This window comes from Suncus etruscus, chromosome 16 (assembly GCF_024139225.1).
Source record: "Suncus etruscus isolate mSunEtr1 chromosome 16, mSunEtr1.pri.cur, whole genome shotgun sequence".
NCBI lineage: Eukaryota > Metazoa > Chordata > Mammalia > Eulipotyphla > Soricidae > Suncus > Suncus etruscus.
The window spans coordinates 5592213-5608309 of record NC_064863.1 but is presented as its reverse complement, the minus strand read 5'-3'; the positions used below and the strand labels follow the sequence as shown (position 1 = coordinate 5608309).

At 40.0% G+C, this 16097-nt stretch overlaps 1 protein-coding gene across 1 annotated transcript in view; it reads right to left on the bottom strand.

Moving 5' to 3' along the window:
- The window catches only part of RYR3 (ryanodine receptor 3), a 473873-nt gene that overhangs the window by 100810 nt on the left and 356966 nt on the right, over positions 1–16097 (bottom strand). Inside the window, exons 54-63 of the mRNA XM_049790221.1 lie at positions 15513–15602; positions 14041–14187; positions 13788–13850; positions 11376–11451; positions 11122–11241; positions 7919–8038; positions 6912–6979; positions 5923–6044; positions 2239–2288; positions 1753–1813 (exon numbers count right to left, since the gene is read on the bottom strand). Of these exons, the coding sequence (XP_049646178.1) occupies positions 1753–1813; positions 2239–2288; positions 5923–6044; positions 6912–6979; positions 7919–8038; positions 11122–11241; positions 11376–11451; positions 13788–13850; positions 14041–14187; positions 15513–15602 (917 nt within the window). The remainder of the gene's footprint in view (positions 1–1752; positions 1814–2238; positions 2289–5922; positions 6045–6911; positions 6980–7918; positions 8039–11121; positions 11242–11375; positions 11452–13787; positions 13851–14040; positions 14188–15512; positions 15603–16097) is intronic.

Here is a 16097-nt window from a genome sequence, read left to right as displayed (position 1 = left end):
CCTGAGCCCCTTTAAAAGAGACCAAGGGACCTCCCTGCTCTCCATAAATGGGCCCTCTGGGAATGGAAGTTAGCTTTGACTATGGGAGGCCTCCTCTCAAATACAGTCAATATAGAAACTAAGTTTTTTTTGTTTTGTTTTTGGTTTTTGGGCCACACCCAACAGCGTTACAGGGGTTCCTCCTGGCTCTATGCTCAGAAATCATTCCTGGCAGGCTCGAGGGACCATATGGGATGCCGGGATTCGAACCACCGTTCTTTTGCGTGCAAGGCAAACTCACTACCTTCATGCTATCTCTCTGGCCCTAAGTTTTTTTTTTTTTTCTTAGAGACTAATATTTTTTTCCAAATTAGGGTTGGAAAAAAGCCCACAAATCAGCTCTTATTTCCCATATTTCTACATCTTATTTACAAGATTATGACAGATTTGCAACATGAACAGAATTTTTTGATTCACAGCATTTTCTTGATCCTCAGCCAACCAGTTGAAATAAAAGGAATTAAAACAAGGAAATCAAGTCTGTGAAGCTGGCTCCTATCCCGGAAGTGTTTCTGTGTAGTTCTCCTAACTTGGGGACTGTTATTTTACTTAATATTCTTTTATTTTAATTGCCATGATTTAATACTGTTCATGATAGCTTTGTGTCTACAACATTCCAAATCTCCATTAGTGTGGCTGCTTCCTTTCACCAGTCTCAAGGCTCCTGACTTTCTGGAATCTTCTGAATTTAAACAGGCTTTCAGTTTCTTGTCACGTGCAAGTACCTCTATTCTATGCTGGGCTTTGCCATCTGTGTCTGGCTCTAGTTACTGATAAGAGCCCCTTTTAGTGAACTTTCCCTCCACCCCCATACCCAGCTGCATTAAGGTATTACTTCTGGTTCTGTGCTCAGAAATTACTCTTGGCAGGCTCAGGGGACCATATAGAATGCCAAGGATCGAACCTGGGTTGGCTTTGTGCAAGGCAAATGCCTTTCTCACATTTATTATCACTCCAGTCCCTCATGGACATTTGAAAGAAAGTTCCCTGTTAAAGCTGCTATGACTCCTTTTTATATCATCTATAATCATCTATACCTCATTTATACTTAATCTGACTAAAATGTGTGTGTGTGTGTCTGTGTGTAAGAATGATTTTCCCCCCATTTCAACCATCTTTCTTATCAAACCCTTAGACTAAGAGCCCAAACCCATCTCTGTCTTTGTTCTGTTTGCATTCACATCTCCCTGCATTACTTTCTCTAGTCCCTGTAAACTCAGAGACCGGGTGTGTGTGTGTGTGTGTGTGTGTGTGTGTGTGTGTGTGTGTGTGTGTGTGTGTGTGTGTGAATGGGACTGGTGGCTTGGGTAGGGGTTCCTTTTCTCCCAGGAGTCTGGAAGTCTCTATACTTAAATTTATGAAGCAGAATTTTCTTAATTATTGTGTGTGTGTGTGTGTGTGTGTGTATGTGTGTAGAAGGAGGAAAAAACTGGCACTTTGTCAGATTGTATATTTTAGCTACTCAGTAAAAGAAGATAAGAACTCATCAATTGCTCAACCTTAAGTGTTCAGCAGATGTACTGACTGGTTCCCCATCATATGGCTGAGCTCTTAGTTCAAGGTAAGATTCATCTTCTCCCTGTCTCCCTCTGCACCCCCACCCCTCAAGCTCCTCTGAGCAGTGACACATCTTCTCTTCATGCAATAATAAGTAAGAACAGAGGGTCACAGATGGAGTCTTGAGCAACTATGGAAATGACAGGGCCGACTTACCTTGTGTCAAGCGTCTGAGCTAAGATGTGAAGACAGCTCACCATTGTAGCAGAATCGCTCCCTAGAATAAAATAACACCAACGACTGCCAAACCATCCAGGCTCCCTTTCAAGCACAATCTTCTCCATATGCATAAGCCACTGTTCAGGCAGAGTTAACCAACCTCAAATACATCTCTAATATACCTCGAATAGAGGCCAGGCTTATGCTCAGAGAAAAAGAATTTATCTCTGTCCCAATACATCCACATTGCGATGGATGTCAGGGGCAGAGCTGAAAACAGTCACTGGTGTGGAATATTGGTGCTGTTAGAGGAGTAGAGACTTAAAATATCACATTTCTGCTCAATTTTCTAGGGAAGATTGAGGTGACATTGTAGGCCCGAGACTCAGGTTGATTGTAGGAAGCACAAATAAAGGTAAAACGCAAAATTGGGATAATTACAGGGAGAAACAGAGTCTTGAACAAGACTCTAAATTCACTTACCGAAGAGGGAAATCCTATGTCTAACCAGGGCAGCGAGTTTGCAGAACAGGCTGAAGCAGAAAAGAATGCAAGTTGGAAAGGCACAAAAGAGTCAAGGGCTAATTCTACTGCCCCCCACCCCAACTGTAAATCAGAGTCTAGAATGCCATTCTGGCAAGATATACCATGCCTCTGTATGATACAATGGAAATGTCTGTTTTTCCACTGCCTTGTTGGAGAAGCAGGCTGAAGAGACCCCTCATGACCAGCTCCAATCTTTTTTTTATTATCTTTTAAAATTTTTTATATATTTATTTAAGCACCACCTGCCTTCACCTATACACCATTCCCATTACCAATGTCCCCTATTTCCCTCCTTCCCCACCCCAGCCTGTCTTCAAGACAGGCATTCTACTTCTCACTCACTACCATTGTCATGATATTACCAGTGTAGTTATCTCTCTAACTGCACTCACCACTCTTTGTTGTGAGCCTCATATCGTGAGCTGGTCCTTCTAACCCTCATCTTTATTGTCTCTGGGTTTAATTACAATAATGTCTTTACTTTTTCTTAAAATCCATAGTTGAGTGAGACTATTCTGTGTCTATCTCTCTCCCTCTGACTTATTTCCCTCAGCATAATAGATTCCATGTACATCCATGTATAGGAAGATTTCATGACTGCATCTCTCTTGACACAGCTCCAATCTTAAAGCAAACAATTTTGCAACACTGACTTTATTTTGCAGAGAGATAGTTACTGCAGTCCCTTCTTTGCTATATCCTTACAATGTGCTGAAATGTTCTTTTGTCTGACATTCAGGAATAGAAAGGATTCTGGAAAGAAGTGTGACTTTTTCCACTGTTTTAAAAGGACTGAAAATCTTTTTTTCTTTTCTACTTTTGCCACCTTTACTAGAGATATGAGATTTTAGTTGGGAGGTGGGACTGGAAGCAAGTTAATGGTCCATATATAGGTGGTCTGATATGGAGCAGAAATACATCTGGGTCTTACTGTGTTGTTTGACAAACTGTGTCCTTGTAAGCTAAGAAAACCCACCTGTCATGCAGTTTTGTTTTTTGACTCTTCCCTTAGAATTTTCTCCAGATTTTTCACTCTGGAACTCCTTCGTGTATATCTGTAGCTCATTTTATTTGACTTTTCCCAGAGGCCTTTATGCAGTTACATGAGAGCCCAAGTGTGTTTCTGAACATGGGCTGTTGAACCCTCATTGAATAGGACTGTGGTTTCCATTGACCTGCTATGTTTTTGCATTAAGAGCGTGACAGTACTGACAGGGCTAAAGAAGAACTCAGCAAAGCTTTCACAAAGCACAGTAAGAGAGAAAGTAGAATTCAATGTTGGGTACAGGTCTTGGGACTCTAAGGTTCGAGGAATTGGCATTCTCAATGTCCCCTTCAGAGCTTACCCTCCCCTAGGGTCTGGGCCTCACACAGGGATGACTCAGAGAACAGATCAAATGGAGAAGAAATACATCCTGCTTCTTGGTCGGGGTGACACGATGATTGCTTTCAATGTTTTTCAATCAATACCCTGGATACCTCTGAACTGGCTACGGAAAATCATAGCAAATACCCTGTGGTTAGTGATTTAGAGTGCAGTAGAAAGAACCAGGAGGTCTTGAGTGACTGCTTATAAAAAAAAAGTCACGCTTATTTGGCAGCCAGTGTGAGATAAAACCTGGATTTTTTTCATTCCTGTTTCCCGTTATGTTTTTCTTTTTCTTCCAGAGAGACGTATTTGATAAAAGAAAAAGAAAAAAAACAAACAAAACCCAAGCAGTGAAAGGAGTAAAAGGACTAGCTGGGCTGTCATGATAAAGCCACACAACTATTTCTGGCATTAGTTTTTCATCTGCGAAGTAGACTCTCTTAAGAGTTTAGAACTTGGGCTTTTTAAAACGTAAGATATTGCTGTTGAATGCTCCACTGTGAATGCAATCTTGCTACAAATACCAAATACTGCTTTTTCTAAGTAAGACATCACCTCCACTTTATCAGGATAGAGGGAGAGATTTCAGGGAGAGTGACTGGGGCACTGAGGCAGGACATCCGAGTTGTCCCACTCAAGAAAAGCAGAAGTGAAAACCAACAGCACTGTGGCTAAAGCAATAGCACAATGGGGAGGACATTTGCTTTGCACATGGCTGACCTGGGTTTGACCCCTGGCATCCTATATAGATCCCCAAGCCTGCCAGGAGTAATTTCTGAGTGCAGAGCAGGAGTAACCCCTCAGTGCGGAAGGGGGTGGCGCCCCCAAAAGTGACCAGAAAACCCGATAAGGGTGAAGCTTGTGAACAAAAATGTCAACTGCAGGGCTGCTGCTTCTGTGTGTGTGAAAGCAGTGAGCATCCTGATGGATTTGAAAGTGATTTGCAAGGCTGATCAGATCCAGGTTGCTGTACTCCAGCCGTGACAAATGGTGCCTGGCTGAACAAATGTTACATTTCCATGAATTAATAATCTGAGAAAAATAGATGAAGAAAACAGCTATACCTGCCCCCTGTTGGCATGGCTCATTTCCCTAACTCCTCACGAAACACACCGTGTGTCCTGAAAACATTTCAGAAATAACTTTGGTTTATATTGGCTCCTACCTGAGTCTTATTTGGACAGTATAGGACAGATATCATCCTTCTTAACCCATACACAGAAGTGTGATACAGGAAAAATAGCCTTCAATGTGAATAGAGGCAACTGGTCTTTGTGCCTAGTGTGCCCTAAGGTGCCTCCTGAATCCTTTGGGCACTTCACTTTCCTTCCCTGCCACCTGGAGATCATCACCTGCAGGTTGCTCTTAGAAATTAAAGCACTATGATTTGTCACAGTGATTCTTCTACTTGGGGATAACGACTTTTTCATATGAAAAACTGACTCACTGGTTAGTATCTTGTGTCTTATAAATGTTAGTTACATTCTAAGGCTGAATATTCTCTTAAAGAGGTTGATATTAAATGGCTCCGCCCTTACAAAGTAGGTATGTACTAGTCCCCATGAATATTTGGGGAAAAAAGGTGAAAAATTGAATATTTGGGAAAAGGTTGCTTTCATTATATTCCTTATGCTTTTGACATTCAAAAGCTTAACTATTCCTTGTCAGTTATAAATTAAACATGAAGAGAACCTGAGGCCTGGGGAGGTCCATATCTTAGTCTGATCAGGACGCTGCTTCTTTGTTTTGATCTCAGTTGAGCTATCCACATGTTATATCTAGTGGGATGAGAAGGGAGGCTGGGGCTTTTGATGACCATATTTTTTCCTATTGAGATTTTACTTGATTGTTTTGCTCTAGATTCTGAATATCAGATCAGCAGAGACAGGATTTGCAAGTACTAGTTTAAAAAAATAGAAAAAGTCAAAAGCCGTATGTGAATGGAATTAAAAACACTGTTAATTTATTTCCTCTGAATGTTGTTCTTTTGCTGATTACCAAGGTTTCAGGATTACCTTTGCCCTTCTCTCCATGCCATCTGAAGAATGGGATTGATCTAAGTTTATACATTTTCCCCAACCCCACTGATATCACCTCCATCAGTTAAGTATGAACATACTTTCAAAACCATGGTGATAAACAAAGCCTATGACCTACAGGCCATTTCTCCATGAGATTCACTTTTTAATCTTTGCTAATCAGTTTTTAACATAAATTACACCATGACACGAACTTTTCTTTGGTAGCCTCACCTAGCCACCATTTCCTTTTCCTTATGGGAGGCATACCCACTGCTGCTCAGGGGCTTCAGAGGTGAAGACAGGAAGTAGAGGCGGTGATTGGTGAAGTACTGGTCAACTAGAGGCAGGAGAACCTGAAAAACCCAGCACAAGTTTACTTTCAGGAAGCAAGCCAAAGCCCTTCCTTTATCTCCTTTGAAAATGTTCATTCTCAAAAACTAAACAATTTCTGCACATGAGACGGGATCTCTGGGACGCTACTTCCAGAGTCTAACGTTTTAGACTCAAACCAGAGGTCTTGGGAATGGGGACAGGATTAGGGCCTGAAGTTCCCTACAAATATGTCCTGAGTCAGTATCTGCAGGGGAGACCCACAGGACTCAGTTCTTGTGCTTTGATGGCGACTTCAACCTAGCCCCACTGGACTCTCATGGGGCTACCTAGGTCTACAAACCTGTCCTATCTCTCTCAGTGCAGCCTTTGACCACCAGACCTCACATCTTCTTCTTCTCAGGAGATTGTATGGAAGACTGCTCATTACATATCAATTTCATTTTTCTCTTTCTCTTCACAATAGAAACCCTCAAGTGTTAGCTGGGCGGGGAGGGGGGGCATTAAGCAGTTTCACTTCCAGAAAGATGGGGATAAAATGACTAAAAGTAGACATGACAAATCCATGAGAGAACATGTTATAGATGAAGCAGCTTGCCTCTCTCCCCTTCCCCACTTTTCCATAGAAGTCATACAGGAGAGAGTCTGGACCACACTGACATATTAGGAGGTGGTGTTTCATTTAGAATGATGATAGAATGAGTCAGTCCCAGAGGAATGTCTTGTTGGACCATTCATTTACTTTGGGACTATTTTTTTAGAATATTGCTGATCTCATTATCATCATTAGGGTTTTGAATATATATGTATATATATTTGGAATAGCTTAATCTGTATGCTAACTCATAGAGATCTGAAAGAAAAAAAAGTTGAAGACAAAGAACACTTACTTTAGCAAAAAATTTGATCTCCTGGTCATGGGGAGACTTCTCAGTTTTCCCACTACTGACAATGGCTTCTACAGAGACACAGTAACAGAAAGTTAGCCCCAAACTAAAAATTTAACCTCCTAATATCAAAGCCAAAAACAGACACATCATTTTAGAAAAAGGAGCCTTGGAAGCAATAGCACAGCAGGCATTTGCTTTGCACATTGCTGACCCAGGTTTGATCCTGGCTTCCCATAGAACGCCCAAGCCTGCCAGGAACAATTTCTAAGTGCAGAGCCAGGAGTAACCTCTGGGTGCTGCTGGATGTGGCACAACTACCCCCACCACCCCTGCAAAGTAGCTTTTCCTTTTTGGGAACCATGCCCGGCAATGTTCAGGGATCACTCCTAGATCTGCGCTCATGAGTCATATGCAATATCAGGGATTGTTCCCAGGTTGGCTGAACCCAAGGCTGGGACTTAATGTCTGTTCAATCTCTCTGGCCCCCTAACAGAATAAAAGTTGATTTCTAAATTTCAAAAAAGCATTTGTCTTGCATTTTTACAAAGCACTTTAATATTGTGCTGCTAATTTTTTTTCTTGTCAATTCTCTAAGCTGTTCCGTTACCCTTTTCTATACGATATCAATGAGAAAAATCAGCCTTTGAGTAGCATTATGCCCACAGCCACAAAGATAAATAAAAGTTGGGGAGGTGGAAAGTTAAGATAAGGTAAGTTCAATGAAAAATGGAAAGAAAAAGATTCAATAAACCTGGCAGGGAAAACTAAGATGAAACAGACTTATTTTAAGTGCATGGAAAAAACCTAACAACTCAGCTAATGTTCCATCACCCCCTCCACTAAAAAAAAAAAAAATAAACCATGAAAATATCACCATATCTTTAAATGAATTACACAGAGCTATAGTATAAAAGGATCAATCTTTGATAAAGGAATGTTAAGTATTTTTTAATTTTGTGAGATATTAAGAGATACATATTTTTGTGATGTTTCATAAGGATACTTACCTAAGTGGGCAATAAACTCTTGGGCAGAATCAACATATTTCAGGATCTTCTTCAAAAACTTGTAAGCAAATCTTTTTTCCATAGAAGAAGCATCCAGCTCTAAGTTCTTCATTCCTCTAGGTTGAAAATGGGTGGAAAGAGAAATAATAAAGACAATGTGAGTTGGCAGCGCCAGCACTTCTGCCCACACTGACCTGATTGTGCAAATGGTTATTCTGCAGCAGTGAATGGCATTTTTCCTCTTTTACTTGGGTGTATATTGACACCAGTAATCTAATAATCCTTGGGAAAGGTTTTTAGAAACTTTTTATTATTCCTGCCATCATTCAACCAATACTGATCTGGGGAAATAAGTTGAGAAATAAACAGAAAGCCCTGCCAATCATCAAACTTAGATGCTAACTATAAACTGACATGAACAACATATAAAACATCAACTATGGAATGTTCCAAGTCAATAAGCTGTGTGAGGAAAAGACAAAAGAAAGTGGGAGGGAAGGATCCAAGAGTGCCAGAATGGGGATCAATGGACCGGTGTGTGTGTGTGTGTGTGTGTGTGTGTGTGTGTGTGTGTGTGTGTGTGTGTGTGTGTGTAGAAGAATCTATAGAAAAGATATCAGGAAGTGGGTAGATTCTGGGAATCTTTTAAAAGGACAACTGCCCCCATTTTTCCAAGGATAGGAGGTGCCCTAGCAGAAAAAAAAATCAAGTGTAAGCATTGGAGACAGGCTGTTTTGGAGTGGTGAGAATTTGAGGAAGGGGCAACTCTTAGAGATAGGGCTCTTCTTTCTTTATCTGCCATCCAAGTGCCTGCCTGGAGTCAACTACCAGGAGGATAGGTACCGAGTTCACTTTTTTTCTCTTCTACATTCTTATTCTTTTTAGTTATAGTCAAGATAAATCTTTTATTTCTACAAGTTATCAGCAAGTCACAGTACACATTCATCTTGTTAAGAACAAAATTAAAATGCCTCTTGGAAGTTATTCTCAAAGGTTCCCCGGAGGCTACCTCCTGCTAGTTGACCTTTCTGTCTTCAAAATACAGCAAATAGTTTTGTTGTTTTTTTATATCAGAGATAATAGAAGTATGTGTATAGATTTTTATTTGGATTTCTGCCAGTCAGGGGCGAAATTTCTGTAGGATTCTAAAAAGAAGAAACAGCCTTTGGCTCAGCAAATATTTCTTGCAGGAGGAATGGCTATATCAAAAAAATCTTATTTTCTATTCAAGTATGATCTGACATAGCACAGCCCATTACTAATATTTGGCCAGAGATAGAGCAGACAGGTTCTATCTGTAAGATGTAAGCAGTTAAGACCATCTTCACACGGAACACTCACCCAATACTTCTTATAAAGAGAAATCTGAGAAGAGTGTGAGGAAAATCACACTTCTTTGTGACAGTCCATTTCCTTTGTTCAAAGATTGTGAATACCAGTTACATTTATTTGTTATTATTTATTTGATTAAAATGAAATTATCTGATTAAAATCACATAAAATGAACGTGTGATGAGAATACTCAATTCTATAAATGCTTAGCTATATATATTGCAAGATCTGCAGTTACAAGTTTCCAAATAAATAGTTTTGAATTTAGTATAGCTAGGCAAGACTAAACATGGAGAGAAAAAAACCCAAGATATTTCACTGTTTTCTTTCTTCGTTTTTTTTTTGAAACACAATGCATTCTTGGTGTGATTCTCTGGAACTACTCCCAGGGTGCTCCTTGGACTCTGCATTGGGGATTGAGGATGACACTTGGGCCTCCTACATGGACAGCATGTGCTCCATCCCGTTGAGCAGTATTCCTGACCCTGTCACTGCGCTTTATGAAATGCTCAAAGGTTTTATTATGAATATGATTTATAAATATAATTGGTCTAATACATACAAAGGAAATAGTAAGGATTTTAGTACAAGATTTGTAAATGAATGTTTTAAGTAGAAAGCAAATGTATAAGGTATGTATATATATATATATATATATATATATGATATGACATAATTTTTTGTCATTTTGGAAGATGGCCATCAGGGTCAGAGAGAAAATACAGTAAGTAGGGCATTTATATTTCATGTGCCTGACCCAGGTTTGATCCCTACCACTGCAGATGGTCCCCTGAGCACCACCAGGCATGATCATTGAACAATGAGGCCTGGAAGTGGCTCCACATGCACAAAACAATCTCTAATACAAACAAAAACAAAGAAAAAACACCTTACTGACATCAACCATTTTAGTATATGTCAGGAAAGAGGGATTTTGGGGGTACAGATAATACAGTGAAAGTGTGTGCTTGCCTTGCAAAAGGCTGACCCAAGTTGGATCTCTGGATGCTATATAGTCCTCTGAGCCAGCCAGGAGTGATTCCTGAGTGCAGAACTAGAAGTAAAGTCTGAGCACCACTGAATGTGGCCCCAAAACAAACAAAAGAAGAAAGCTTCTCACTCATTTATGAGATATAAGAAAAATAAAAAAAAACAGTATGTTAATAATATCCAGAGATAATAGAGATGAGGTTGAGGAAGAACAGTCCATGATAGAAAGCTTGCCATAAAGATCGGTGAGTGTAGTTAGAGTAGAAAGGGTCTACTATGACAATGATGGTTGGAACTTATCACTCTGGACTAGAACTGGATGCTGAAAGGGGTTAAAGTGACATAAATGGCACCCCTTCATTAACAATAATGCAAACCACAGTATCAAAATAGAGAAAGAGAAGGTGAGAAGTAAAGAGAGAAAAGAGAAAAAGTGTGTGTGTGTTTGTGTGTGTGTGTGAGAGAGAGAGAGAGAGAGAGAGAGAGAGAGTAAAAGAGAGACGCAGAGAGACAAGAGAGAGAGAGGTGTGGGGCAAAATACCTGCCCTAGAGACAGGTGGGTGTGAATGGGTAGAAGGGAAATGGGGGGGACATTAGTGGTGGGAAAAACGCACTGGTGAAGAGGAGGTGTACATTCTATGACTGAAACTAAATTATGAACAACTTTGTAACCACAGTGCTTAAAGAAATTTAAAATGAAACACAAAAGAGAACAGAGTTTCTGGTTCCAAATTAAATCAAATCAAATGTTCTCCTTTCAAAAGATGATATTACTATTCTTGTCCTTAAATATTTTGGGGGCAGTTGATGAACTTACATAGAGAGGCAAGAACACAAGCCAGCCCCTCACCCTAATCTCACCTGTCCAATGTCTTACCTAGAAACTGTGATGCCATTCACCTGGAGAAATTTGAACAGGTCCTGTGCCTTCTCTCTGTCTCGGAACTTTTCTTTGGCTGTCAAGGTGTCATATGGCACTAAAAGAGGGTGACTGCCACCACCTAGAGTCAGTAAAGTGACAGATGATGAAATATTTTTTTTTAGTTGATGAAATATTTGGCAATTTGTAGTTTTTGCAAAATAGCTGTCCCCAGACCTTACCTTTTCAAGCAGGCATACTGCGAATCCAACTCACCTTTGCTATCCAACTCCAGTTTCTTCTTCTTGGCCCAGATATTATGGTAGTTCTCTGCCACAATCTCTACCATGCCCTATGGCCCACCAAGAGAGAGGAGAGGCCAAGAAAAACCAAGCAATAAAAATAGGGTTTATCTCATGCCACAGAGACTGGCACACATCACAAAGAAAAACAAGAGCAATTAGTGCTGGTGGGGATGTGGAGAGAAAGGAACTGTGGTGGAAATGCTGTCTCATCCAGCCTTTATGGAAAACAATATGGAGAGTCCTCAAAAAACTGGAAATTGAGCTCCCATGTGATCCAGCTATACCACTCCTAGGGGGTATACCCTAGGAACACAAAAACACAATACAAAAATGCCTTTGCACAACTATATTCATTGCAGCACTATTTATAATAGCCAGAATCTGAAAACCACCCAGATGCCTAACAACAGATGAATGGCAAAAGAAACACTGGTATATATACACAATGGAATATGCAGCCATTAGGAGAGATGAAGTCATAAAATGACTTGGATGGACCTGGAGATTATTATGCTGAGTGAAATAAGTCAGAGGGAGAGAGATATAGACACAGAATAATTTCACTCATCTATGGAATTTAAGAAAAATAAAAGAAAGTATGTTAATAATACCCAGAGATAATAGAGATTGGGGCTGAAAGGACTGGCCCATTATATGAAAATTACCTCAGAGTGGTGAATGCAGTTAAAGAAATAACTACACTAACTATCATGACAATGGTAGTGAGTGAGAGAAGTAGAATGCCTATCTTGAATACAAGCAAAGGGTGGGGGAGGAGGGGGATGGGAAGTATTGGTGGTGGGAATGTTGCCCTGGTGAAGGAGGGTGTTCTTTTAATGACCGAAACTCAACTACAAACATATTTGTAATCATGATGCTTAAATAAAGATATTATTTAAAAAATCAAGTAGAGTCTTATCCGTCTCACTGTTTTTTTTTTTTTTTTAGAGTCTTGGGAACAGAACTGTCAACTGAACGTGGTAGAGCATTTCCCCATATAAATTAGTTTGTACTTATATAACTCATTAGTTTGACATCTTCCCATACACACATAAAACATTTTCTAAATCTGTTCTTCCTCTGTAACTGATTCTCTTGTAAGTCTTGTGCATTTATGAGAAACACACATTTTCATGTAAAATGGCAGTTTGATAGCAATTCATAAGTCACAGGGCCCAAAGGCACAGGTCTGAGTGAGACAGAGAGCTTAAAGTGGGGTCAGGCAAAACTTTGGCTCCCCAAGAGCCTTTATGCTAGACAATTTTAAAAAGAATCACATCCTGGAGAAAAACACTGAAAGTAAGATATTTCAAATAGAATTAATCAATATAAGGCTGGTATGCTACTGACCTGGAATGAAGGGTGGACTTTGGAAAGGAACTTTCTCTAAGGCTTTGAGCATTGGTCTGAAAGACTGACTCAGGAGAAAGGCTGAGGCTGGAAGGAGGGTAGCCCATGCAACTCTTATGGTTAAATAGCCTAACTTCTGCCATCACTCTCCTTGTGGAATACCCCCTTGTGTAACATGATCAAGTCTACTACTGGATATGTAGGGGCTATTTTACAGATTCTTTCCTCACAGCAATGGTTTAACTGTGTGTTCAATCTTCTATCTGCCACCAGATGTGTTTGGAGTAATTCTTTGTTTTGAATCATTATCTATTAGACTATTCCTGGAAAAAGTGCAAAGCCTCACCTTCTTGGGTGTCTGGTTAAGTATGTTGATACTTTTCCTGTGGTCTTTGCTTGATATGGCCCTATTAAGTTCTGATACACATTTTTTATTTATAAAAAAAATACAGTTTAGGAAACATGGCTCTAATAGTGCTAACATTTATAGGTTTGATATTCAGTTACAGTTCAACACCACCACCAAAGTGCTCCAGTCCTTCAACCACTTCTAGTTCATCTTTTCCTCCCCTGCCCATTGTTTGGTAATTTGAGTTTTGTGGTGTAGGCAAGAGTTTGCCATTGTTTGATACTGTCCAGTCCCTTATTTTATTTCCCTATAGACCACAAATGAGTGAAATAATCCTGTATTTTCTTTCTCCCTGTGGCTCCCTGCAACATGATATCCTACAATTTCATCCATGATATAGTATATTGCAAACTTTATCTTTACTTATAGTTGCAAAGTACTCCATTGTGTATATATACCATAACTTCTTTATTCTTTCTTCTGTTGTTGAATATTTGTGTTATGTTCATCTTTTAATGGTACTATGTAAAAATATTCTAGATATATCTAGCCTTTATAGTCTAGATATATCTAGAATATTCTAGATATAAAAATATTCTAGATATCCTTGCCCTTTCTCCAGCCCCATTTAAAATTCTTTGAAAAATAATATTGTTTTGTGATTTTTATAGTATCAGCACTGACCTGGAGCTCTCTCGATAGTACCACGTTGGAAAGATCCAAGGGAGCAGGGCTATAGCTGTTTCCCTAGGAAAACAAAGGCAGAATCACTGGGTTGCCACTATTTTCTTTATTCTTATCAACATTCTTCATTTCAGTGCCAACAACCTCTAGTGTTTGCTGTTGGTAGTCCTTTCTCATTTGAAGCTTTGGTGCTTTTTCAGATTCTCTTGGTGTCTCCTGGCTCATCATGGGCATCTGGCTATGAGAGTCATACCTGGCTAGCCTGGGACATGCTTCGAAGTTTCTCATTTTCCCGCTGTTGAACCAAGGCTTCGCCTTCTTTGATTCTCTCAACAGTCCAGCCCACAGCCAACATGGTTTTCAGAGATTCTCTGGCTGGCCAGCGGTAAATTTCCTTTTCCTGGGGGAAGAACATTCAAGAACTTTGAGAATATGCTTCAGCTCTTCAACCGAATTTTTTTTTTTGTTTGTTTGTAAAGAGGAGCTGGAAATTAGACAGGGTCTTCAATGATTGTAGTGTCCTACTATTAGGTCAAAACACCATAAAGTCAAAACATGAAGCCATTCTTTCATTTCATTTCATTTCATTTTAAGTCTAATATCCCACAGCCTTCTGTCTACAGAGGGAATATACTAGACATTAGTCACAGTTTGTGGATAATGAGGAGCAGGCTTCTAATGGAGATTGCTTTTTTTTTGTTTTTGTTTTTGTTTTTGTTTTTGGGTCATACCCGGCAGCACTCAGGGGTTCTTTCTGGCTCTATGCCCAGAAATCGCTCCTGGCAGGCTCGGGGGATCATATGGGATGCTGGGATTCAAACTACTGATCTTCTGCATACAAGACAAATGCCTTATCTCCATGCTATCTTTCTGGCCCCGAGAGTGATTCCTTTTATTTTCCTAGTAGGACATTGTCAAAATGCATCGGCATAAAGTGGTTTGTTGAGTGGGGAAGAGTGATTCTTGGGTGTTGACTATGCACAATTGTACAGATGGTCAACATACACACAGAGATACATAGGGCTGCCTTATGTCACACATATGACATTGAGTCTAAAGCTTACAAAGGACTCTTACCAACTTTGAGAAATTCCAAGTTGGAAGTGAACCAAATATCTTAATAAAAGATAGAACCTCAAGAGAAAAGAGTTCATATTTTCTTGGGAACAATTTCTATTACCTTTATCCTCCAAACTATAAATTATTTTTTATATATACATTATTTTTTTGCTTTTAGGGCCACCCCCAGTGATGCTCAGGGGTTACTCCTGGCTCTGCATTCAGAAATCGCTCCAGGCTTGCGGACCACATGGGACACCAGGGGATTGAACCTCGGTCCATCCTAGGTTAGCCCGTGCAAGGCAGAGGCCCTACCACTCGAGTCACCACTCTGGCCTCTATTTTATCTAAATTTTATCCAGCAACTTATTGCTCCAACCCAGCCATCTAATCAAAGCCCTTCCGAGTTGAATTACAAGTGAGTCATAAACACATAATAGTTCAGCCTCTGAGTGCTGACTCTCACTCCAGTGGACAATCGAAGCCAAAGGACAGAATGGAAGATGGCGGTCTTGGAAACTTGTGAGAAAACTTGGAAACTAGAGAGGTGTTCCTTGAAGTGCTCAGGAATGGCTTTAAGGTTACTGGAGGGATTATGCCCTGAACCCCTCTAAGCATTATGAAGAAAAAGGAGCCACTTGGTGCTGCTAGATACCCCATCCTCACCTTCTCAGTTAATGTCTTGAAAGGTCTTATCAATGGATGGGTCCTCACATTTTCATCCAGGGAAATTCCATATTTCCATCCGTTCTGGCTCTGTAGAAAGAATTTATGTTCAAATCTCTTTGGCACCCAAACACTTTTGCTTTGTGACCCAAATTCTAGCTTCCTTTTTCACAGAAAAAATAGATAATGGAATGTGACAGAACTTGGAAAGCCTCCTTAGAAGTGTCTAATTGGTTCTTTAGATCAATGAAGCTTGCTGCCCTCTGAATCTTGAACTCTGATCTGTGTTCTTTCCTGTTTCATTGTTGTCCTTTCCATTTACCTGGTTGCTCTTTGGGCCCACTTAAAGCTGCAGGGTGCCTCAAAAGACTCTGGCCACTACTTCTCAGGTCAACTGTGCTGCGTTTACAGACAAAGAGAAAAGTCAAATCGGTGGGAATGGGCATGGGAGCATCAGGCTTATTGCCCACTGTATAGAGAGCCTGATAAGATTTAAACTCCCCTTTTTTTCTGGCAACTCCATAGCAACACTATAATTATGGTTGTCTACTATAGTTATAGAAGTTTAGAAATTTCAAGTCATTT